This window comes from Amyelois transitella, chromosome 16 (assembly GCF_032362555.1).
Source record: "Amyelois transitella isolate CPQ chromosome 16, ilAmyTran1.1, whole genome shotgun sequence".
Taxonomy (NCBI): Eukaryota; Metazoa; Arthropoda; class Insecta; order Lepidoptera; family Pyralidae; genus Amyelois; species Amyelois transitella.
In genome coordinates this window covers 8,487,563-8,514,290 of record NC_083519.1, presented here as the reverse complement: position 1 = coordinate 8,514,290, position 26,728 = coordinate 8,487,563, and the positions used below count along the sequence as shown (strand labels likewise).

The 26,728-nt window shown below is 35.1% G+C and overlaps 1 protein-coding gene across 3 annotated transcripts in view; it reads left to right on the top strand.

The window, feature by feature from the left end:
* LOC106129556 (limbic system-associated membrane protein) overlaps positions 1-26,728 on the top strand; it is a 157,159-nt gene that overhangs the window by 121,162 nt on the left and 9,269 nt on the right. For all 3 annotated transcript variants that reach the window (XM_060948447.1, XM_060948445.1, XM_060948446.1), the window contains exons 2-4: positions 6,584-6,711; positions 13,873-14,080; positions 23,821-23,994. In XM_060948447.1, the coding sequence (XP_060804430.1) occupies positions 6,584-6,711; positions 13,873-14,080; positions 23,821-23,994 (510 nt within the window). The remainder of the gene's footprint in view (positions 1-6,583; positions 6,712-13,872; positions 14,081-23,820; positions 23,995-26,728) is intronic.

Genomic DNA, 26,728 nt, shown 5'->3' with positions numbered 1-26,728 from the left:
CTTAGTATAATTATAACTTCATACTTGAAAAAAAAGGTCTTAAGAGATTTGTGATATATGAGAAGAAGAGTAATAAGTTCAGGCTAAGCGTACCCCAAAACAGACAAACTTTTATGAATCTGGATGAAGCGAGAGAAGTATGCATTTTTCGTGGAAAACTGTGAGCTCTTCCCACTTTCCCTGCAAAACTACATATAATGTAACCAGATTTCGCCGTGTAAAACGAGAAATGCTTTAAACTTCTGTTCCCAAGGGAACTTCAGGAAATTATCTCTTTGTATAACAAAATTGGACCATTTCGAGTTTCAGGGTTTTAATGCGTTGTCTGTCAGTGAGTGACTCAGAAAAGAAAGAGTTTAATATAGATGACAGCTTCTCTAACAAAATAAACGAATAAGAGATTACATACATACATATCATCACGTCTATATCCCATACGGGGTAGACAGAGCCAACAGTCTTGAAAAGACTGAAAGGCCACGTTCAGCTATTTGGCTTAATGATAGAATTGAGATTCAAATAGTGACAGGTTGCTAGCCTGTCGCCTAAAAAAGAATCCCAAGTTTGTAAGCCTATCCCTTAGTCGCCTTTTACGACATCCATGGGAAAGAGATGGAGTGGTTCCCGGCACCAATAAAAAGAAGAATAGGACGAATAAGAGATTCTATAAAGTTAATTAACTTAACAAAATATTTTTGTCTTTACAAAATTCTTTATTCAGCAAGAATTATTCATGAAACTTTTTAATTTCCTTTTATATCAAAAAGTCAAAAAAATACTCGCCCACCTTAACATCTTGGACTTATGGAATCATGTCATTCGTTAATAAGTAACTTATGTCAAGTCTTACAACTGGTTTCATACAAAAAATAATAATATTATCTGAACGTGACAGACAAACAAACAAGGGAACTCACTTTCACATTAATAATTTTAATCTGTAGGTACGGAATGTGTATTTTAGAAACTGCTGGCTCTGTTGCCCTGTAAGAGATTAAAGAGTGATATATCATTATGTGTTTATTATTAGTTTTTATCTTGTTACTGTGTAAATTTCTATGCAATAAAGATATTGCAAACAAACAAACGTGTCGTAAAAGGCGGCTAAGGAATAATTACAAGGACCACACTGACCTAATGCAAGCTTTCATGCTGGTCAAGCAAAATGATTAGATCTCTTCCCGGGTAGATTCCAAAATCCAATCAAATGCAAGGCTTATAAACTTTACATTCTTGTTCGTAATGTCACTATTCGAATCTGAATTCTCTCGTTAACGCAGGAGGAGCCAATTCAAATGAATCCATAAAAATCGGCCACGTTCAATAATGGCTTACTGATGGAATGGAAATTCAAATAGTAATAATAGGTTTCTAGCGTACAAGACTCCCAAGTTTATAAGCCTTTCCCTTAGTCACATTTTACAACATCCTTGTTAAAGATATTGCGTGGTCGTATTCTAAATGTCAGGAACCACACGACACATTTATTCATAGCAACCTGACACACTATTTGAATCTCAATTCCATCATAAAGCCATACAACTAAACGTGGCCTTTCAGATTTTTCACAACTGTTGGCTCTATCTACCTCGTAAGGAATAAAGACGTTACAGTGTGTATACAAAAAACCTAATGCTTTCAACCAGCAGTACTGATTTAGCTACACGCTCATACCATCGATATGGGAAAAGCTTAACCCTCACATTTGAGTTCCATTTATAAGGCACCGTTTACTCGTGCGGTCTATTCCCTCCCAGTGCATGAGATTATAGATACAAGGAGATATTGAAATGGAACCAATTATAACTTTTCATGTCGTTACAATAGAAATATGTAGTTATTTAGTGCGCGCGCCAAAAATCAAACGTCTTTGTTTTTATGGGGTAGCCAGAGCTAACAGTCTCGAAAGTCTTTCGGCTAAAAGTATTCATAGGTATAAGACTACCGAAATATGATGGGCTTACACGCTGACGACTGGACCAACGCGAGCGGGGCCGAATTTATCGTGCCCGCCGAAATAAATGTGGTTAAATTATTACATACATACTTAAGAATACTTGACAGTACATAAATACATACATATGGTCACGTCTATATCCCTTGCGGGGTAGACAGAGTCAACAGGCTTGAAAAGACTTAATGATCACATTCAGCTATTTGGCTTAATGACAGAATTGAGAATTGAGTTAAATTATTTTAGGTGAAAAAATAGAAAAATCATATTTTCCCATACGTGGAACCCAGCTATATAGATTTTTGTTTTTGCCAGACACGGCATCAAAAGAAAAAATAATATAACCACTCCATCTCTTTCCCATAGATGTCACAAATGGCGACTAAGGGACAGGCTTATTAACTTGAGATTGAGCTGAACGTGAGCTATCAATCTTTTCAAGACTATCGGTTCTGTCCACCCCGACAAGGGATATAGATGAGATTATTTGTATGTACGTGTGCACCAATTTGCACAAATTCAATATGAAACTTGATATATCTCCTGTTTTCATTAATCTGCGGCCACGTCTGACATTAGCAGGGGGAATTTCCCGGTAACCAGGAAATGAATTCGGCTCAGGCTGCTATGTTATGCAAAAACTCTGCCAGCCAAAGTTAACCGCGACTTAGTTACGCAAATTGATTTTTGGCACGGTTTTGTTTTTGGTTCTGTAGCGAATAATGTTTGTCTTTGCCGACTCGAAGAGAAGTAAAATAGGATTCAGCAAAGTATTATACAAAAAATCACATAAATAAGTTGATATATTATTATTTCTTTGAATATCATCATATTTTAAGTCAATTATTATGTTTTAAAGCTGAACGTGGTGTTTCAGCCATTTCGAGACTGTTGGCTCTCTCTACCCCGTAAGGGATAAAAACGTAATTATATGTATGTAGCCTAGGTGTATGTGTAAAAATAAAAAAGAATTTAATACAAACAAATAAGTGCTTAATATTCAAATATAAGATTTACGAGTCATTAAGTGATTTTAGCTGTCAGTATCGCAACTGCAATTTCTCATTTATCTAGCACCGAATGCTATTGACATACACAAACTAAAAGCCAACAAAACATTATTTTGAAACGTAGAATAACTTTTATTCTTCTATAATTTCTAAATGCTCCTAAGTGTAACAAACATTTTTTTCTGAAAATCGCATCAAAATCGGTAACGACGCGCGAGATTATCGCGATCAAACATATTATAACACATACAGGTCAAACCGAGAACCTCCTTTTTTTTTGAAGGCGATTGAAAAGGTTTTCACGGCACATTAACTGGAAACGTACGATATTCGTTCTTTGTTACCATTTCAGCCATTTCGGCCATATTAGCATTCGGTGACAGGTGGCAACTGGTGCGGCGGCCGTGTGATTTTTTTTTAGTATTTTCACGATTTTAGTTCGGCTTTTTATGTAAGTTTTATAGCAGTTTTAGGGTTACGCCGTTTTGAGCCACGGATTATTGGCATTCTTGTTTTATTTGAGTAAGGAAATTGTTGTTAATGGTTTTCTTTTGTTTTAGTTTCGGGCTCCCAAATGTAGGGTTACAGCTGGAGATACACGGAACTTTGAAATAACTTTTGTAAAAAGACAACGAACTGCCTACAATCGCTATGCTCCTTTTTTGAGAGCGGTTAAATTGCTAAGTGTAAAAATCACTTTCCTGAAAACAGCATCAAAATTGGTTCAGCATAACGCGAGATAATCGCGGACAAACATATGTACGTACATTGCATCGATCAAAAACGTACAATTTAATCACCATTTCATATCTAGCGAACTGGGTAGCTGAAGAATATTGTATGACAGCTTGCTTGAGCCTTTACGAAATTTATTGAAAATGTAAAACGTGTATGGTAAAAAAAAACATTTTTTTTAACTACAATGATTACAAATGATTTTTATTTCTGCATATACATTATTAAAATGAATTTTATAATCAAGTAATAACAAATATATGTATATTTTAACAGGTTGCACTAAAGTATGTATTATTTCTTCCAACCATCCAAGCAGCGGTTTTCTGAAATTTACCATTAACCGGTTGTTTAATTAAATTACACAATTTTCATATGCAAGAATTCTCCACAAAGGAAACTAGAATCAACATGGTTGTTGGATTAAAACGTGTATTTCCGTGATACTTTGCAGCAAACTAATTCTATCCTTATGCTGAACCTTTCTGATTATACTGTGCATATAATATTAATATAATTTAATTTGAACAGGCTGCTACGTTCACGTTCATTTACAATGTAAGCTCGTTTTATTTTAATGATAATCTACCTACACATGTGCATCGGGAAGTCAAGAGTTGTACATTTTAACATAGGTCTGAATAGATTTTATTAAACATTAAAATTATGCTGTGTGGTTCCTGGCACCAATAGAAAAAAGAATGGGACCACTATATCTCTTTTCCATGGATGTTGTAAAAGGCGAGTAAAGGATAGGCTTATATACTTATGATTTCTCTTAAAGGCGATGGGCTAGCAACCTGTCACTATTTCAATCTCAATTCTATTATTAAGCCGGGCGGCTGAGAGTGGCCTTTCAGTCTTCTGATGACTGTTTCTCTCTGTTTGCCCCGCGGGGTAAATTGCTTGTATTAAGTTTTGATTCATAAAAGAAATTCGACAAATTGCATAAAATTTATCATTAAAGGGTAAGCAGAGACTATATTTTTCTACTCGACACGATCGTTACATGATTCTTTTGCTTCATCCACATTTGTCAATCTCTTCATGCAAGCGTGTCGATTAGGGTACTGACCGTGTAACCTTTCACCGTGATGTCCTGATATAAATTTTATCAGTTAAAGTGTAATCAATAAGTTGGGTTGACCGGATTATTAAACTATGACTTTAACTATGTCAGTATTATTTGATAGTTGCTACCTGACTAGTACGCCTTACATAACTTTCAACTTTAACTTGGGACCGATAACAAAGCGAATAGCCGCCAAGTTATCAGTTTTGATTTAACAACTTTGAACTTAATCTCAAAGCAGCTAAAGTGTAAGATTGTTTGATATCTCACTATCAAATGAAGGTTAATAACCTTTTGAAATACCTCCAAATCTGTGGCAGTGATTTTAGTTATATTAAGAGCTAATCAATACTTTACGGCTATATTCAAAACCATTTGAACTCACACATTATACAGTTATTTAAGGCTCTTCCAAAAAAAAACGTTTTAAATGTCATGTCTCTTTTGGAGAGATCTAGAAATGGTATATAGGTACATCACGTCTGCACTACTCATGGAGTAGATAGAAGCAAGTATACTCGATAGAATAGACATAGTGGCAGGTAAGAAGGTGGGAGTGTGTGAGGGTGGAAGGGAAGGCAACTTAAACTAATCTTGGAAATTTTAAACGTAACTTATAAACTAATACTGATAAACATTATCAGTAACATCAAACTTACACATCCAAGCAATTAGATTTTTTAATTACACGTATGTACAATTGTACATATATAACGTGTCGTGTCAGTGCCGTGTAGTTCCCGGCACCAATACAAAAAATAATAGGACCACTCCATCTCTTTCCCATGGTTGCCGTAAAAGGCGACTAAGGGATAGGCTTGCAAACATGGGATTTTTTTTCAGGCGATGGGCTAGCAACCTGTCACTATTTGAATCTCAATTCTATCATTAAGTCAAATAGATGAACGTGGCCAATTCTTTTCGGTCACTCACACATGCGTACAACGTCGCCAACGTCGTCGATGCTTCTTTTTTTACAAAGCCACACTCCGTCCGCCTTTTTTCTACGTCTCTACCTTACTTCTTCTGGATCATTCTCTCCAGAAAGAGATGGTTGGATGCCAGTGTGATGTAGAAATAGTACATTTCTAACCTCAAAGCACATACAAAATTCTAATTACGTTATTTCAGTACGATTTATCTCGAAATTGGGTTACTTGCTACGTTACGGTACATTTGCATAACTACAATATAACTTTGTATGTAAGTGGTTTCGGGTAGCTGGATCTGTTATGACAGCAAGGAAAGTTAAACATAATTTACATAAATTGGGAGGCTTGAAACCAGGATTGAGGATTCTCAGTCCTTTGCTGGTGGAGATTTTGGGAATCTGTTGAATTTAAACGCGAAGATGCAAATGTCAAGCCAGAGTCATTTATAACTGGAAAATCGGGTTTAAATAAAAAATTCAGGGCTTAGAAGTACTAAGATGAAAGACATAACGAATACTGCACTTGTTAGGCAAATGAAATGCGTGATTGGATTGCTAAGTCAGGTTTCTTTGCCAGGCCTCATAGTTACCTTGCGGCAGAATCCGGGCTTCTGCCTAAGCCTTCTGCCTAACAAAGCTGAGTGACATATGTACATACATAAAATCACTCATACAATCAGTCTTGATCTCCCGGGGTTGACAGGTCCAGAAACTCGCATAGACGCTTGCTCTGAATGAATGTGTCAGTGGAAAGACATCAAGTGGTAATTCTATAAAAGATCTATTAAACTCTATAACGGAGCTACGAAAATCAGACGGATGACGATCTGACCAAGTTATTATGAACAGACAGACAAAATTATGAGTTATTCTTGTTCCAGATTCCCAGATGACGACGAAGAAGTTTTCGGAAGAGCCCGAGTTCGAGAGGCCGATTGGAAACCACACATTCTTCCTCGGAAGGGAAGCCGTTTTGGGCTGTGCTGTCACAAACCTCGGGAAACATAAAGTAAGTATCTTACAATATTATATTCCTCACAGAGAGCGTATGCAGGGCCAATTGTCATAAGATTCGGAGACGTTTTTCTATTTGAAATTCATAAAAAGTAACAATTTGTTTGTCCATTGTCTAAAAAAAGAAAGCACAGTTAAAACATTTTATTTCTCTTCTCAAAGAGAGAAGAAACATTGAAATATTGACATACCCTATATTTTTCTTACCTACCAGAATTTTGTTGTTTCTAAGAAATATACTTAAACATCATATCCATACATTTATATCAAAGGGAGTAATAATTTACTGAATTCCACCCTTGTAGAAATATTTCTCATTCAAGTCACATCGTCCCATCGCTCTTAAAATACCAGTACTTATTTAAATCGGCGGGAAGACGTACCTATTGAAACTTCTCGGCTCGGCATTATTACGTCATTTATAACTTTTTCTCCAAAGAAATTTGGAAGTCCAAAGTTTATTTATAGTACAGTCAACTGCAGTTGAACAATTATACAAAAATATAATGATTTTTCTTAAATTTAAAAACTTACTCTATTAGGTGCAGGTAAGTGGAGTGTTCTCCATTCATCTCTTCGCTGTTAAGTTCTACGTTACAACATACCAAGAAATAAAAAACTAAAATGTATGTACGTACACTTTTAACAGTACAAAGTCTTATACACCTTTGTTTTCTACAATACAGTTTAAAAACCTACATAGATTATTATATCTCAACCTCAATACTAAAAAGTGATTTCATTTGCTGCTGAATGTACTATACATCCCAAAATACCTTTGTGAAGCACGTTCGGATACGTGTAAAGAAAATTCGAGATTTCTCGGAGCTTGCGTCGCGTCGACGGGATTTCTTTGTAGGTAGACGTTTTAATTTTGTGATTGAATAAACAAAAGTATTGATTCGTTTTTCGAAACATTTCTTTTGTTGTGTATTTAGACTTTTCAAACTTGTTTTCATAGATTTATATTATTTTGTCTACGGTGAAAAAAAGCACAGAGTATATACTTAATTATAAAAAAGAAAAAACCATCATCAATTTGTGGATGTCAGTCTAACTTAAAAACTTGAAACTTGAAAGATCGCATTAAAAAAAATGCAATTACAAATCTAGAGAAAGAGTACTTTTCATTCCGGTATCAATTTCCTTTAGAATTTGCAAAAAACCTGTATTCTTTTTTAGGTGGTGCCAAATTCGCGCGGGCTAAGTGTTATAGATTTATTTATCAACTAGATTTTATTACGATGCAATCAACCGCAGAATAATTCAGGAAACAACATAGTTCTCTAACCTCGGTTCCTGTTCTAGTACAACATGATCATAACTTTAATAGTTTAGTTCAGTGCTGTAACTTTGTTTGCATTAGCGTAATAATTTACGCTATAAACAAGTTTAACTGTGTGGAAATGTTCCTTTTAGTAATTATATTTTGATACCCAAACTACACGTGTAAATAATTAAATTTATATAGGTTTTTAATTATTTTTGACGGCCTCTGTGGCGTATTAGCGGTAATGCGCTTGTCTGTGACACCGGAGGTCCCGGGGTCGAATCCAGGCCAGGGCATGATGAGAAATGCACTTTTTCTAATTGGCCTCAGTCTTGGATGTTTATCAGTATAGCTATTTATTATAAAATATAGTATCGTTAAGTTGGTATCTCGTCACACAAGTTTCGAACTTCGAGGCTAACTCAATCCGTGTAATTTGTCCCGTATATATATTTATTTATTTATTTTATTTAATTCGCCCAAGTCGATGGTAGGTTATACTTTTGGTGAACAAGTTGCCAGTTGTATTATAATAATATTTAAAAATATATTAAATAATAATGTTATTCGAAAAAAATATAATTACGTGTCACTGTTTTCCAACCAAAGGTTGCGGGTTGGGAGCCGCTTCCTGTAATCACCCAATCCAAGATATTTGGGTCACCTATGGTATTATACGTCAAATATATAATAAAGATGAACAAACACTAAGTACTTTATATTAAGAGGGCATTAAATATGAAAAAGCTCGGTACACAATACAGATAAGAACTATAAACAAAATTGCAAGCTCCTAAAAATTAAATTTTTGTAACGCCCTAATATCACAATAATAAAAAATCTATAGAAATATATACAGTCGAAACTAAAAGCGTACATTTGAAACCAACAAAGCAACATGGTCTGAAAATCCTTTTTAGAATCTCCACTGATTTTTTATCCAAAAAGAGTAAAACAAGCTAATGTGACTGTGTCGTATCGGATAATGTGAAAATGCTCTGTGGTATTAAAATTCACGATGCGGTTTGTGCTAGTTGTATGGTAACCATATATCGGCTCTTTTGTAGGCTAAAGGCGGATTTGCGATGTTTGTTTCCTTTTCACAATTGGCATTCAAAACATGTTAAAAATTACCAGAAAATAACGTGCGAGTCGGCGGGTAGATGATCTTAGAGGCGGTAGCCAGTGTCGGGGAAAACGCGCGGTTTTAAATCGTCTTAGAAAATGGTGGTTGTCAGTTTGACCTGTATGTTGGTATGTATGTATGTTTGTCTGCGATTATCTCGCATTTCCAGAAAAGTGTTTGTTACGCATAAGAAAAGGTCGATTGGAGGCGGTTCGTTTTTATAAAAGTCAAAGTAGAGCAAAAGGATTTTGGATAACGATATGTTTGTATTCTTAAATTAGATCCACCTTTCTTCTTAGAATACGAGTATGTAGTGTGGATAAAACTTGGCTGGATTTAATAAGGTGTTTAGTTTTTATTAATTAAATGATAATGCATTGAATGTGATGCTCATGATTCGTTCTGGGATTTCCGTATGTTACGGAGGTTCAATAGGAGTTACTGAGTGTTGTTAACTGATTTTATCAAACTTTTGGATTTTGGCCAAAGGTGAAGGTCAAAGGTTTTGACCTTTCCAAGCCAAGTATTCTCAATTCTCAAACATCATGAGGATGACAATTAACCACAATACAAAATCTCTGGCAACATGTATTTTTAAATTTGTCCGGAAAATTTCCAAAATTTTTGGATACCCTAGTCAGGTACAGCTTGATTTTTATGCATTGTTATGCTGTAGGCATTGGGCCAAGCTACAGAAGAATGCCGGAGGAATAGGCAATTTTAAATTTGGTAGTGTTACCAACATTCGAATTTTTGACAATAGTTCTCGTTGAAGACCTTGATCAAATCGGAGACGTTCTAGCCAAAGGTCAGGTCAAGAGTACCGTAAACCGACGAGCTTGCATGCAGAGAGTTATAAATGTGGATGAAGCGAAAGAAGTGTGCAGGGATTGTGGCAAGTGGAAAGATGTGATCTCTGCCTACCCCTCCGGGAAAGAGGCGTGATTTATGTATGTATGTTCGCGCAGACAATTGTGTTTGATTCTGGAACCTTAATATCAGGAGTAAATAATCAATTCTGAATTCATCAGTACCCAACTTTTCTTCAATGGAAAAGACGATAGGTACAATTATGACCACGATCTGGAAGTTAGTAAATCAGGCGATAACAAGCAAGGAACCTAACCCAACTTTTTGAAAAATCATTGAAAGTGCTTTTATTCCTTTAATGGCTTTGTAAAATTATCGTAGAATAGAATAAGTCATAGAAGTCTATTATGAGATAAGGCAACTACTAACAATCATTTGGTCTGGCTCTAATCCAGACAGGCTAACGTAAAAATTTTGACTAATCTTTTCGCTGTCAGTAATCAAGGAGCTAATGATTTCTTTCATTTATTATGCTTTGATGCCAATAGATGAGGCAATATGAAATACGCTTAAGGTTGTCGTGATATATTACACACATACACACTTATATAATCACGTCTGTATCCCTCGCGGGATAGATAGAGCAAACAGTCAAAAAAAGCCAAAAGGCCACGTTCAGCTATGGCTTAGTGATGGATTTGAGATTCAAATAAAGACAGGTTGCTAGCCCATCGCCTACAAGAAGCGTCCCAAGTTTATTGGCATTCCCTTATTCGCCTTTTACGACATCCACTGGTAAGAGATGGAGTGGTCCTATTCTATTAAAGTCTCGGGAACCACACGGCACAATAAACCACGTTATTTTTTATTCACCTGGCAATTTTACGGAATCCTTCTATTCGAACGATTGCACACTTTCAAATCTCAAAACCCTGTTTGGGCTCTTCGATAATATGTCAGTCCTCTTTTATATATTTTGATAGATTTATTCATTCATATGATCACGTCTATATCCCTTGCGGGGTAGACCGAGTTAGCAGTCTTGAGATACGGATTTCTTATAAATATAACTGATGATACTTATAAATATAACTTTATGTAACTGTTATATCCTCTTTTTGTTAAAAGGAGTTCAAGTTATGAACACGGTTTCGAACCCTTACCTTGGTACGGTCACTCTCTTTTGCTTCCTCGACTACTGACACTCTATTAACTGGTTTTCTCACTAATCCAAAATAAATAATGACATCGAAATCAATAAAGCCATTATAACATTAATTTTTAACCCAAAACAGATTCACCAGTAATTACAGTACGGTTGTTTCATTAACAACTCAGATTTAACCAGAATCCTGTGGTCTGAACATTTTATTTTCAACCGGACGTACGTCCCTTTTCCGAGCGAAGCCGGCCCGGGTATACTGGGGCCGGAACCGGCAATGAAAGTTAAGAGGAAATGCCCAGGGATTTTTAAGCGCATTCTGTTTTCGAATGAAGATTATGATAAGTGTACTTTTATGTATTATATTAACCCAAAAGTCACTCCTTTTTCCTTTATTGAATAACATTATTGAGCCTTAAAGGTACAAAAGGTGGACTTATTACTAATAGCATTCTCTACAAGTCAAAAAGAAAATAGCAAACAGATAAATCATCCGGTGTCAATTTATTAGAAAGAAAATAATATAGAAATGTTTTCTTTAGTTTCGGTTTCATCTTTCCCTCTCTGGAGACGAGCCCTGGGTGCCTTTTGACTATGATCCCGGATTGGGTGAGTCAGGGTTTACACGAAGCGATTCCAATCTGACCTTAGCAACCTTTGCAAGAGAACTACATACTAGACAATGGTTTAACATACAGATGCCTGAATGTGCACGTTTCTGCACGATATTTGTAATGAAAGTTAAGAATAAATAGTTTCTAGCATTATTTGGAGGTAGGAGGTAACTTGAAACGATTCTATGGAGGGTGCAACCGGGAACACGCAGAGATGAGAGAGATTTTCTGAAAATATTTAGGCGTATTGTTTTTCAAATGAGGATTTTAATTATTTAAATTAACATTTATCGCTGTTGTACTCGATGGTTTCATCATGATGATTTCCATGGTGCAGTAGGTTATTACGTCTGATAGCCAAACAGAATTCCTGGCTTTGGAAACATATTTTCATATAACATTATTCAGCTGTTCTAGATGATTAGTTTTTTTTTACTTCTTTTCGTCTTCTGCACCTTCTAAGCTTAATTAGATAAATTTGATTTTGTGGTTCATTAAAATAAAGAACCTATAATAAAATTCCTATGTTGATATTATAATTTGTCTTTATTACAGCATTAAGTCCTCTCATTGCATCCCAGTAATTTAAAAAAGAACATCTACAAAAAAATCGACTCAGTTTCACCATTCATTTATTTATCTAGTACTTCCTCTTAAAAGACGAAAATTTTTGTTGGTATAATTGCAGCCAGACAAAGAGATTTCATTGTCTGTGTTTTTAATCAAAAAGGTCTTATGTTTGCCCACTTAACTAACCGTTCTAATTTGTGACATGGGGTTTTTGTATTCGTAATTAGCTCTCTGTTTGTTATCTAGAGCATTTGATGTCTTTTGTTTTCTTTTACGGTTCTTTATGGTTGGTAAATTAAAGGTTGAGTACACATTGTGTTGGCAACACAAGTTAACAAATAGGTATATAGTAGGTCCTTTGTCGTACGATATTAATTGTTTGTACTTTTTTTGGCTATGTTCTGGAATTTTCCACGGGAGTGAAGCCTATGCAAAGTATTAAGTAAAGATATGAACACATGGAAATATCGATGTACATATATTCGTGTAGAATTATAAATAAACTTATTATTTATTTGATTAATGCACCATATTTCGCAAGTCCAATTTTCTATAAACCAGTCGTAGACGAAATTATTCCATTGACTACGAATTATAAATACATAAGCTCTGTAGACAGAGCTACTATAAATCAAATCCGTTGACCAAAATAATGTAGGATAATTGACTGTCAAACAGGCGAGGACAGCAGACCAGCAGGTAATAATATATTTAGGCTTCATTCAACATAGTTGATGATATTTGATTTTAGATTTAATAACAAGTTATTTATTCATGATGATAATCACTTGAATACATTGTTGTATCTAGTTTATGTATGATGGAAGCAATCGTTTTAGGCTTGTTTAAGAATATTGACCTCGTATCTGATACTTACAACTCAAGTCTCGAACTTACTTTGGAGCCTAGCTCAATCTGTGTATTATTTCCGGGACCCGCCCCGGCTTGGCACGGATAACAAAATTGATTTCCATACAAATTTTAACCCCCCATTTAGTATTTAAGGGTAATTATTTTTTTTTAAATATTCGCTCTGTCACAACTTTTACCTACTACAGAGTCTTTAACTATATGCAAATACGTGACTCAACCAATTCAGGATCCATGGTCAAATGCATACCCCAGGCTCCTGTCCTAAGTGGTGAGGATGCAACCAGGACCATTGCCGGGCACGAGAGGAAGAAGACATTACGATATGCCAAAAAGAAGCAAAGAGTTACGGTTAGAATAATATCTCTTTACTCCAGATTTTATTCCCTAGTTTAATAATTTATCATAAGATTCACACAAGAATGTTAGTTCGAATTGAAAAATTCTTTTTGTGTGGAATAGACCATTTATCGAGGAAGATTTAAGGCTATACAACAACACGCTGCAACTTATAGGAATGAAAGAAATAATGGAAAAAAAGGGGAAAATTATTCATCCTTGAGGGCTTCAAAGATGCCCAAAATAACTATTCCACGCGGACGAAGTCGCGGGCAGCGCTAGTTTTATCATAAGATTCACATAAGAATTTTAAACACAAGAAACAAAACAACAAAACAAAGGTTCTGTAATTAATGTTAAACTGTGATGTTCAATTTCTTTGTCTTCCTCTCCAGGTCGGATGGCTAAGAGCGGAAGACCAGACAGTACTGACGATGCACGAGCGAGCCGTCCTTCCAGCTAGGTACTCCGTGAACCTGGACGCTCCTATGACCTGGCAGTTGAGGATCCGCCCTTTGAGAGCTGAAGACAGAGGGTGCTACATGTGCCAGATCAACACCCAGCCCAGCATGAAGTGGCAGATTGGCTGCATTGATGTTTATGGTGAGTTTATATATTAAATTTCAATTGTAAAGTTCCTTGTGGTTCTTTTTCAAGGAAAGGACCACTCCGTAATTTCCCATAAAATTCACCTCAGGGATAGGCTAATAAACTTGGGAGTCTTTTTGTTGGTGATGGGTTACCAAATTGTCACTACTTAAATCTCAATTCCTCCATTGGGCTGTGCTGCTGAACGTGGCCTGTCAGTCTTTTCAAGACTGTTGAATGTGTTAACCCGGCAAAGGATATTGACGTGACTTTACGTGTGTATGTATGTACTTTACGTATAATATTGAAACCTTCAACTGAGGACCTGTTCCCTTTCTTCCTCCGACCTTTAAAAGCAGGAATCAGGGGATGCAACATGTGTCAGATCAACTCCCACCCAAGTATGAAGTGTCAGATTGGTTCTATTGATGTTTACGGTGCGTATACGTTACTTTCGAGAGATTTCTGTCTTATTTGTGGTTGACTTAGCAAATATACAAAGAGGGTAGGAAAACAAACGGTAGTGTGAAGGCGTAGATGAACAAAACTTGATCAACGTTTTAAATATTAAATACTAGAAAATGTGTTGATTCATTTTACATTCGTAAATTACTAATAATTTCAATCTATTAGTTATTTTCTTAAATATATCTATGCCAAGTCAAAGCGGCCCGGCCGTACCATCCTTTTCTCGAAGCAATTAAGACTATTTTCGACCCCTTTCTTTGTTCATTATTATTAGATTCTATACGTTTTCAAGAACCACGATTAATACTTGTACTTGTATATCTAAAAAGGAAAGTTTACCAACTAAAGCTGTTTCTGAATTATATTAAATCAAGGTAACAATAAAAAAGTTTTACTTTACAGCTTGTAGCCTTCAGAAATTTTCCCATAAATATTCTGGCTTCGGTCAAACCCCTAAAATACCTATGAAGATATACGGTTACTGCGGCCTTACATTGCCTGGCCGTGTATTTGAACAGCACCCTTTTATTTCCATTCGTTTCTGGGGCGTGTCCACAGATCATAGAAACAAGGAAATGTTACAGATAATAATTATTATATTAATTCATATTTTTTTAATTTAAACTTTATTACACAAAATACTAATGTTTAGCACAATTGGCGGACTTAATGCTAGAAGCATTATCTACCAGTCAACCATTGGGTCTGACGGAGAACTTTATCTCGTATAATAATCTGAAGTTTGTTTAATTTAATACCTTTGAGAATAAATTACTTTACAGTGAAAACTGCAAATAGGAAATACATGTCAAAAGTTTTATCATCAGAAATAGTCAGGTTTAAGAAAGACCATGTATATTCTTTCGTTATCACACAAGCGTTCAGCATGAAAATTGTTGAAGTTTGTCGTTTAATATTATTTCAAATATATCAAGTACCTTAGGTGTTTCCATCAATACCTTGGGCAATTGTGTCAAGAGTGGGTTATGACAGCTTTCTACTAGACCCTAATGGGTTTATATATTCTACTGCACCCACATGATCGATCGTCCACAAAACTACTCACAAGTTTATTATTAATGTATTCATTCAAAGGTTTATTGTGCCCTAAACGTACCTTTGATCGGTAGAGGTTTATAAAGGTGTTTGGGAAGAGTTGATTTATTCATTATAAATTATAATACATCATTTAAATTAGTTTTTAGACGGAACTTTGCTCTCGTTGTCGGAGTTTAAAATCATTGCTCCAAAGTTGTCCATACAGTTTACAGACAAGCATACACTACCGCTGCGCCACAGAGGCCGTTAATGATGGAATTGAGATTCTAATAGTGACAGATTGAGAGTCCAGGGTATCCCCAGTACAAGACATGATGATGGACCGTTTAACGCTTTCAATACGCAACTTGAATATTCCGTGGAAGTTCATAACTTTGTTGGGTATACATAGTGCACAAACGCAACTTGCCCGGATCTCCCCCCTTCTGTGGAACACATGTGCAATGACGTCACATCCGTTCCCCCTTATACGGGTCGCCGCGCATGTAGGAATCATAATTACATGCATTATTTTACTAGATGCACTAGTGTTGCGGTTGAAAATTGATTTTTTTTTATATTTGACCGTGCAGACGAAGCGAGTAAGCCGTACATTCCAAAAATATCGTTAAAAAATAATAATCATAATATGTTGTATATAAGACCTAGCATTTCTGACTTACTGACTGATAACGCACTCTTAAGTATTAGGTCACAGATAATTTAAATACCCACAGGAATAGAAACAAGCGCTTTACGCAAATAAAAATGTAGGTATGTGGGAATGAACAAGTCGATATTTTTTCATTTCAACCAAAGATTCTGGAGAAAAGGGGTCTTGTCAGACAGACAATGAAGTGATCCTCCGATGATCAATAATGTGTGCGTGATAAGGGTTCCTTTTGATGCAAACAATCCTAATAATAGTAAGTTGATAAGATGGTAGACATCCTTCTAGTGCACTCCAGGAATTAAAATAGTCACATTAAGTAAAATACACACCAACCCAAAATAACTAGATAAAAAAAAATTGGGTAAAGAATTTCACTAAAACACCGATGCACGCATTAATTCTACTTCTTCTTCCTCCTGGCTTTAATCCCGGTAACATCCCCACCTCTGGAGAGGAGCCCGGGGTATGCCATTGACCATGGACCCTAGATTGGATGAGTCAGGTTTTTACACGAAGCGACTCCCATCTGAGCTTCGCAACCTTCGCAGGTAAACCTAAACCGTATTGGATCGATCATGGTTACACATCCAGTTGCCTGAATGTGCAAGCTTCCTCAGGATGTTTTCCATCACCGTAAGAGTATCGGTTAGAAATCAAAATAATGTGCATAACTTCGAAAATTGTCATTCTTACATAGCCGAGGTGGGATAAGTTGAAATTATGGAAATTTAAGGTGGGCTACAGCTAGTAATTCTATAAAACAAAACACCCATAAAAAGAACGAATCGTAATCCTAATATTATATGAAGGTTAATTCACAAAATTCGGTAGTCCCTTGTCCCGATGGAGTTTCGCAATTTAGCCGGGTAATATTTGCATTCGGCGAAGATTTCTTTTTCAATTTCAAACTTGTTCGTTTCTTTATTGGTCGGGTGTCACGGCAGCCGACGGGCTAGAAAGGCAACTATTTAAAGTGTGTCTCGAGCCTTTATCTCCCCGATTAAAAAGAGGAGTATAATATGTTTGAAGTATCTGTGTGTGTTGTAGATGAAAAAAAAACGTCGCCTTAGAATGTTTGAATTTAAAACTTCCATTTTATGACCGACCGACAAATTAGGGTTCAATTAAAAACAAGTTACCTACGTTAAATTTTATTGGATTGGAAATGTCAATTTTTTGGGTAACAAATTATAAACTTGCATAATTCACGATAAATCATGACATCGCGACACCCCCTAATCATCATCGTTCATCGATTACAAAATGAAAATAAAATTTCGAGAGCAAACCAAATTTTACTTTGATTTGATATGAAATACAAACAAAGCTGAATGGAACCTCGTTACACCGCAAAATTTTGCATAAAGGGTTTAATTCCCAAATGGTATAACCGCATACATTTAAAACACTCAAAACATATATACATATATGGTCACGTCTATGTCCCTTGCGGGATAGACAGAGTCAACAGTCTTGAAAAGACTGAATGACCACGTTCAGCTATTTGGCTTAATGATAGAATTGTGACAGGTTGCTAGCCCATCGTCTAAAAAAGAATCTCAAGTTCGTAAGCCTATCCCTTAGTTGCCTTTAACGACATCCATAGGAAAGAGATGGAGTTATCCTATTCTTTTTTGTATTGGTGCCGGGAACCACACGGCCACACTCAAAACGCTTTTCACATTCCATCTAGAAGCGGAGCATCTCATGTGACACACATATTGCATTTTAAAATGAAATTCTTAAGTTAAAACCTGCTAGCGACGAAAGGAAACATAAATAAAATTCCACGTGTAACGGAGCAGACGAGCGATTTTTATTTCACAACTAACTCTTACCCGCGATTTCGTTCGCGTGAATTAAGCGCCATCCACAAAATGCTAAGGAATTTAACACTTTATACAAAAAAGCAACGAAATAAGCAACACACACGAAAAGCAATTAATTCAACGCCACCTTTAAAAGAATACAGGTTTTTGCAAATCCCTCTGCAACTATAGTTTTTATGAACAGTAAATACCCAACGTTCTTCTCCAGACTTTTAATTAAGTGTCTTTAGTCCAGGTTACATCTTTACCTAGGTTTGTCTATGGTCATAATCAAGGATTAAATTTTTTACACCTATTACACCGGCACTACCGTCAGACCTCTGCAATGGCTCTGATCAGTTACCTGAATATGCGGTATTTATTTGCATCGTGATAACATCTGTTAGCATTTAAAGTAATGTAAGTAAGTACGTATGCTAAATTTTCGGTATGACTTGTACAGGATTTGAATCTGTGCATCAACAACGCTAGTGACAGTTATTTTGATAATTTTAAGGATGAATTATTTATTAAGATACAAAATAATGATTAAATCAAAAAGTACTAGATTACAAATTTAATATTACTAAATAAAAGAAAATGTAAAATAAAAAACACAGTGATTCGATCACAATATTTACGATATTTATATTTTATATCCGCTACTTTTTTTGAGGCAAATGGAAATTTATCGATTCATTCAAAATAATACTCACATCTGCGCGTTACAAAGCACGTAAATATTCCTCGAGTGGAATATAGTTAAAGAACTCGGCTCGCAAGTGGCGACAGATGGCGCTCTATAAGTTGGTTAATATTGTTATCGGGGAAACTTGCACAATTCCCTAAGTTCACTTTCTGACTTATTTGTTACTTAGAGTAGGTACGCCCGTAAAGCGAGAAATCCCGTTAGTTTCAATTCCCGTGGGAATTCCGGGAAAACCACTCTTTGTAAACCCTACATCACTATGTCATTCAGTTTAATGCACATAAAAAAGAAGTTCTATTAAATAAACATTCTGTAATAAAATATAACAGAAACGCTGAAACGTAGACAAAACACAGGAAGATATAAATAATACGAGGCTTATTGTTCATACTTTTATATTTCTAGCCATAACAAAAATACGCGTAAACACATAAATATTTATTTGAATAGGGGAAGCACCCTTAGCTCAGCTATCTTATACACTCAAGCAACCAGCCGTGAAAAAAATTACGAACCCATTTCGATTGATTACAGGGAGCCCCCAAATATAGACGTATATCGACGTAGTTACTTACCTTAGATCAAAGTTCAATGCACTCCACCCTCTTGATACTCAACTTCTTGTTTAATCCTCTTTTATTTCCTTTTTTCTTTACATCGGTATGCGTTCAACGAGATAGAACCTCTTGAAATTTGTTAAACGTTTTTTTTTTCTTCAGATCCTTTATCACACAAAGGAGTTTTGCAGTTTATGCTGCGTTTGAAACTCTCAACTGGCAACCGCGAAAAGTTTAGCAATTTACTTTTTATTTGCGCCTGTGATTTGCATGAGTCTGTAGGAAATGTCGCGATTCCGTTTCCAATTTCGAACTTGTTCCATATTTGAATGGCGCGATGTGACTGTAATCTACGCGATTAGATTTTTTTTATATGTAACTTTTGCCTAGCAAAGGGGAGGTCTTTATTAAATTGTAAGTCTTCTATACAAGGTGTGATTTCGCTTTTCGTAAGAAAATCCGACATCTTTGAAATTTTCTTTGTGATTTTTTTCCTTTTGTGTTATATTTCCAGTTGCTTTCAAGTTAATTCTTTATTTTTTTTAACATGAAAATAAATGCAAGACTAAAATATAAAACAAATTGAATGGAATTAAAAAAAAAATCCATGCGTTATTCCTTCTGTTCGGCATTCACACAAATAAAAACCTATTATCCATTTATTTAAGTCGAATTTCCATATTTATGTTGGTTACCATATATCATTTCAAACATGCAAAGACGGGCGGATTGCTAGTTCATCGTAAATCCAAATTTCAAAGCAATATTCATAAAAAGCGAGCTCAAAGTATCGGCTTTAGAATGTCGCCGAAGCTTAATTCTTGCACACGTTTATATTGATTGATTGATGTTTTTGCTCAAAAGGCTGGTGGCAATTTGATCCATGGATCATTGATCCACGTTTTATGGATCATTCTGAGTGGTTGTAAACCGTTTTACGTGTGAAAGGTTGAGTATGATGAAAACGTGAATGTACTTCATAAAGACATCAGTATTATATGATAGAAGTTTATTTATTTTATGATTTATAAAATTTGCTTTTATTTGATTCACCTTTAGGGCGATGGGCTGACAACCTGTAATTCGATATGAGTTCAATTATTGATCCATCCAGCTAAGCGTGGAGTGTCTGTCTTTTTTAAACTGTTGGCCCAGTTGACCTCGTTAAAGAAAAATGTATGCATTAACGTTTATTTGAATAGAACTTTGAATTAACTTAGAATAAAGTAATATTTATACTTTTTTATTTTAAGATCAGGTATGATTTTTTAAACTAGGATTTTAGTTGCGACAAAGAATTTGCTTGTTTGTTACCTCTTTACACAGTTATACCACTGAAACGTATGAAAAAAAGAAAAACAAAAGGAACTTTATTTAAAATATATAGAAAAAAAAGCAATACCACTAACAAAGATGGCGGAAAAACTGAAAAATAAAGCACGTTGAATGCAAATGTTTTGCCGCGGTGCGGCTAAAGAAGAAAAAAGTTCGGTGTTCCGAGCAAAAGACTTAAATCACTATTACATTGTTGAGTTTTACTTTTTAGGTTTCTGAATGAAAAATACTAAACCGATAACGGACGATTTGTTGTTTGTGTAAACAACTATCGAAAATAATCAGAATACAAGGGTATATAATAAATTGGCGATTTTTTTTTAAATGGTCTAATAACCTGGTCGCTATTTGAATTGCAATCTATCGTTAAGCCATACAACTGAACGTTGCTTTTCAGGCAGTATTAACTCTGTTTACCACGCAAGGAAGAAAGGTTTCTGCCAAAATAAAAAAAAAACCTTTAAGGATACTTAGTTATATGTCACTTCGCTGGCAATCAATCATAATAAAACCTTTCTCACAAATTTGAACCATTAAAGTTTAATTCCAACTCGCACTTGGCCGTTTTGTTTATTCAAAGGACCTAGAAGTACTTCAGGAAAGTTTTCGTTTTAAAAATGATCTGGCCCTTAGCGGCAATTTCTGCTCTCACTTATTTTTTATCACAACTCTTTGGTCTCAAGCCAAATATAAAAATTGCCATAATATTCTCGAGCATTGGAGAAACCACCTGCAGGTTAAATACCTACATGTATATACATAATATCACGCCCATTTCCCGGAGGGGTAGGCAGAGACTATATCTTTCCACTTACCTGCATGCATACATACATAAATATACCATGAGTTTATCTCTTACGGGGTAGACAGGGCCAATAGTCTCTAAAACACTGATGACCACGTCCAGTGAGAAATGAGATTCAGATAGTTCTCATGATTATTAATTACTTAATTAAGAATAATTTAATTAGCAACTAGTGACAACTTTACCTCATGTACAGTCGGGCAAGAGGAAAGAATACCACCTTCAGTTCATTGGCGATATCAAAATGATGTCTATACATATTCTTTTCTACGTAGTTCACTGTACTTAGAAAATTTCGATTTTATGCCGTTCTAGATTTTACTTGCCGTCGCTCGCGCGAATTTGACACCACCTAAAAATATAATACAGATTTTCGCAAATACCACGGAAATTAAAGTTTTTACTGGGATGTAATGAATCGTAAATCCTTTTTCAGACTCTTAATTATAAACACGGAAAATTTAAAGAATATTGGTTCAATAGATAATACGTGAAGAGGTAACAAACAAACGAACAATCTCACTTTCATATTTATAATATTGGTTGAGATAATAACTAACGTGCCGTTTGGTTCCCGGCACCAATAAAAAAAATAATAGGACCACTCCATCTCGTTCCCATGGATATCGTAAAAGGCGACTAAGGGATAGGCTTATATAGGCCTAGAACTTGGAATTCTTCTTTTAGGCGATGGTCTAGCAACCCGTCACTATTTGAATCTCAATTCTATCATAAAGCCAAACAGCTGAACGTGGCCTATCAGTCTTTTCAAGACTGTTGGCTCTGTCTACCCCGTAAGGGATAAAGACGTGATCATATGTATGTATGTATGTAATAACTAACGTTTAGTTTCGATGAAATAAATCATGCGAATATTTATTTTGTTGAAAATGTTTATTACTTTATTTCCTTAATTCTTTCTATCGGTACACGTGTATTTCTTCAAGGTCTGTGGAACTTAGCAAGAGCGGTTCTTAACAATTGTTTTCTCAAGACATGTTTTTTTATCACCTAAAAAGCAATGTTTTCCCAAATAATATTGTAAATATATTGGTAATATAGTAAGTTTATTTATTTTGTTTGTTTTCACTAGTTATGTATTAAACTAATCTTTATAAAAATTTATGTGTATATAATTAAGAGTCCGGAGAAGTACATAGAGTAACTTTAATTCTGATAAAAACTGTAGTTCCCGTGGGATTTGCGAAAAACCTGTATGTGGCACTAAACATGCAGGTGGCACTAAATTCATTGCTTTGAGTACATACATACATACATATGGTCAAGTCTATATCCCTTGCGGGGTAGACAGAGCCAACAGTCTTGAAAAGACTGAATGGCCACGTTCAGCTATTTGGCTTAATGATAGAATTGAGATTCAAATAGTGACAGGTTGCTAGCCCATCGCCTAAAAAAGAATCCAAAGTTTGTAAGCTTATCCCTTAGTCGCCTTTTACGACATCCATGGGAAAGAGATGGAGTGGTCCTATCCTTTTTTGTATTGGTACCGGGAACCGCACGGCAAACTTGCTTTGTGTAGATGGATCTAGATTCACGGAGAAGCTGCGGTAAAAACTAGTAAAGATGTAGGCAACCTTCTTGCTAGGCGCCATAGCAACGGTTGCCATGATTTTGTTCGTTAGAGATATGTCAAAAATATTTTTTATTGTTACATGTTCTTAAGATATACGTTGAATAATATAGACCTTTTATACTCATTTATTTTCTCCTCTTTTCTCCTTCTTTCTTCTGTAGGAATAAATAACTTTTATAACTATACCTACTTCCTACAAATATATAGGTATTTATGTCAAACCCTACCTGGCATTAGACCCGGTTACATTCTTATCTCTGAAGAGGAGCCTGGGGTCCGTCTTATGCAATCGTTTTATTTAAGCCCGTCTGACCTCCGTCACCTTCGCGGGGAAACCTAACCTGTCCAGGTTTTGTCACAATGTTTCCTCACTGAAAAAGTATTAGAAATAAATCGGACTTATGTACATACATTATGTACTTATCTCAGAAAAGAGCCATTGTTACCAGTTCTGATAGGATTTGGAACGTGTCATCTTATACGTAGGTGACGCTTTTTTAATTGGACACCTTAAGGATTCATTCACCGACAATAATGTTTGCTATTGTATACTCACGATGTTTATCCTCAACGTAAGAGCATCGGTTAGTATTCAAACTAATGTACATAACTTCGAAAATCGTCACTGGTACATGGCCGAGTTGGGATAAAATAAAATTATGGAAATTTCAGGTTCGAAAATAGTCAGGCAGAAGCGGGATTCGAACTTGAAACCGGGTTCCACACCATTTTTTTGTTACTTTATTAAAAGGTTTTGTATTTCCGCAGTGCCTCCGGACATCATCAGCGATGACACATCATCAGATGTCTCCGTCCAGGAGTTGGAGAACGCCACTCTGACTTGTAAAGCGACGGGTCATCCACCTCCAAAGATCACTTGGAGGAGAGAGGACCATGAGCCGATTCTGCTGAAGAAATTACAATCCAGAGAGTTTGAAAAAGGTTAGTTTTCTTTTATTGTGAATTTTAGTGCCTTTGATCTGGATCTACCTGATGGTGAAGCAATATGATATTTAGAACGCAAACTGAAATAATGCCTATTCATTTTTGAAAATCTATTAATTTGCGGTATATTCATACCTTTTTACCAACCTTAAAAAGCCCGTTCGACATTAAAGATAATCGACGCTCTTACGATGAGCTATTACTACTATGTACATATATTACTTACTATATATATGTATATATAATATATATAGCCCAAGTTTCTTACCTGTAGTTTGATATACCAACTGGGAAAAACAAGAAAGAAAACCTTAAATATATACGCGATAAATCAACAAATTAAGCTAGTCCCAAAATAAGACCGAGACTTCTGTTATGGGATACGAACTCAATGATTTTTTTGTTTGTTATCACTCAATGTAAAGTCAAATGTCACTTTTTCTTCCCTCCTAGCGTCATTACCGGTTACATCCTCAGCATTCTAGATAGGAGTCCAAGGTTCGCTTTTGACCATGGATCTTGGATTCTATGAGTCAGGTTGTTACACGAAGCGACTCCCGCCTGACCTCTGCAACCTTTGTAGGGGAACCTTACTCATATCGAGAACATAACATAAATGTCAAATGTCGCTTCAAGGGACGAAACACATACAATATACAGTCTCTGTTTCAAATCGAATATCTGTGACCTTTTGTAAAATCCCAGCTATTCTATAATCTAGATAACTTTGTTGGATGTTAGATAAATTCGTATAACAAGTTTATACACAGTTATACCCTCTAGACCTTAATAAGTGACTGACTATAGCAATAAGATTGCTATCCTTTTTAAAATTCAAATTCAAATTTTTAATTTGCGTAATATAAGTACATTCCATTTTAACCCTTGCGGATATTGTAAACATTTATATAATAGACAAAATATATATATAACTTACTTAAACCTAAAGGAGCTTAGTACCTATCTAAATATAATTTTATATCTTAGCTAGGTATAAGATTTTAAACCTTACTAGTATTATTTTAAACCTAGTATTGCACAATTTACATTTATCTATTAAAAGGTATACTTCTTATATTTAATAGTATAATTATTTTATATTCTCTTTTTTTATATATTTTTTTAGGTTTTGAATATTGTAAAGCTATCACATGTTTCGTGTTAAGGTACATATATAGAAAAAAAAATATTTTGAAGAAGCATAGACTTTTTTATTTTACTGAAGTGAGTTAATTTATTTGAATTTGTAAATTATTTATCCCATATGAAATGGGCTTTGGAGCGTTTCAATTCTTGCATTTTTATTGAGAATTGGCAAGCAAATTTTCGTCTTATATTAGTCTTTAAACATTCGATCACAGTAATCCTGAAATGTCCTCATTTTGTCCCGTTATAGATGACCTATCCGAACTTGAAATAACTAAACAAAGTAGTATGATTCCCGCAAAAATTGAACCCACGACCTGTATGTAGGTCGTGAGTACCTACCACCTAGACCACATCTGCACGGGGGAGGTAGTTATTAACTCAATTTGTGTTTATTATTGGTCTGACTTCACACAGTTTAGGTTTACAAATTCGATACTATTCTCTAGCCAATTTGAATCCGAAACTTTGTATTCGATAGCTTAATTTCATAATTACTCTAAAGCGATTTAAGGTACCTTAATCGAGTCAAACTACATTAAACGAATTATTTTGATTACGATGTATTAAACAGACTAACATTAGCGATATCGTTCCAAATACAAATGGCTATTGACAAATGAATAAATAATTGAAAAAGTAACACTGAATCGGTGTCATAGGAATCGATTTCTAAAAATAACATTACATTACGAAGACGTTTTAATGTGACATGTTTGTACGAGCAAGTAAAGGTATATGTTGAGTCAATCGATTACGAAGTTTAAAAAAACTAACTGACTGATTTATATCCCAACATATAATAAAATACATTTAAGGAAATAAAACAAAAGAAAAAAGTAACGGACCTATGCCTCTATTTAGAAGATATTGGCGAAAACTATATGAGGGGGTCTAAATAAATATGACTAAAAAGAGTTGAAAAATGTGATTTGTAGAATATAGCATTTCTATCTGTCTGTATTTTTGTACGCGCATCATGCGGAAACAATAGCTTTCGCATGATGCAAGTTTGAATTTGAATGTGATGTGATGAATTTTTTCCAATCCCTCGATCTATTTCGTGTGATTGAAAAGGATTTCCAATAAGTTCTTTTATGTTATGTATTATAGTAGTTTCTAAATTTTTATTTTGACAAAATCGAACCCGAAATATACCTATGGATGTGTTTAGCATGAAATAACTGTTTCCCTAAGTATACATATACATATATAACACGTCTATATCCCTTGCTGAATACGTAACTGACGGGTAGACAGAGCCAACAGTCTTGAAAAGACTGATTGGCCACGTTCAACTTTTTGGCTTCACGATAGAGTAGAGATTCAAATAGTGACAGGTTGCTAACCCTTCACCTACAAGAAGAATACCAAGTTTATAAGCCTGTCCCTGAGTCGCCTTTTACGACATCCATGAAAAAGAGATGCAGTGATCCTATTTTTTTCGGTAAGTGCCGAGATCCACACGGTACCTTTTTTCTGCTTTTTATATTTTATTATTTTCTTAATTATATTTATATTTTCTTGTTACATTTTCTTAATTAATAATAAAATATATTTAAGTAACAATTATATTGAGTTATCT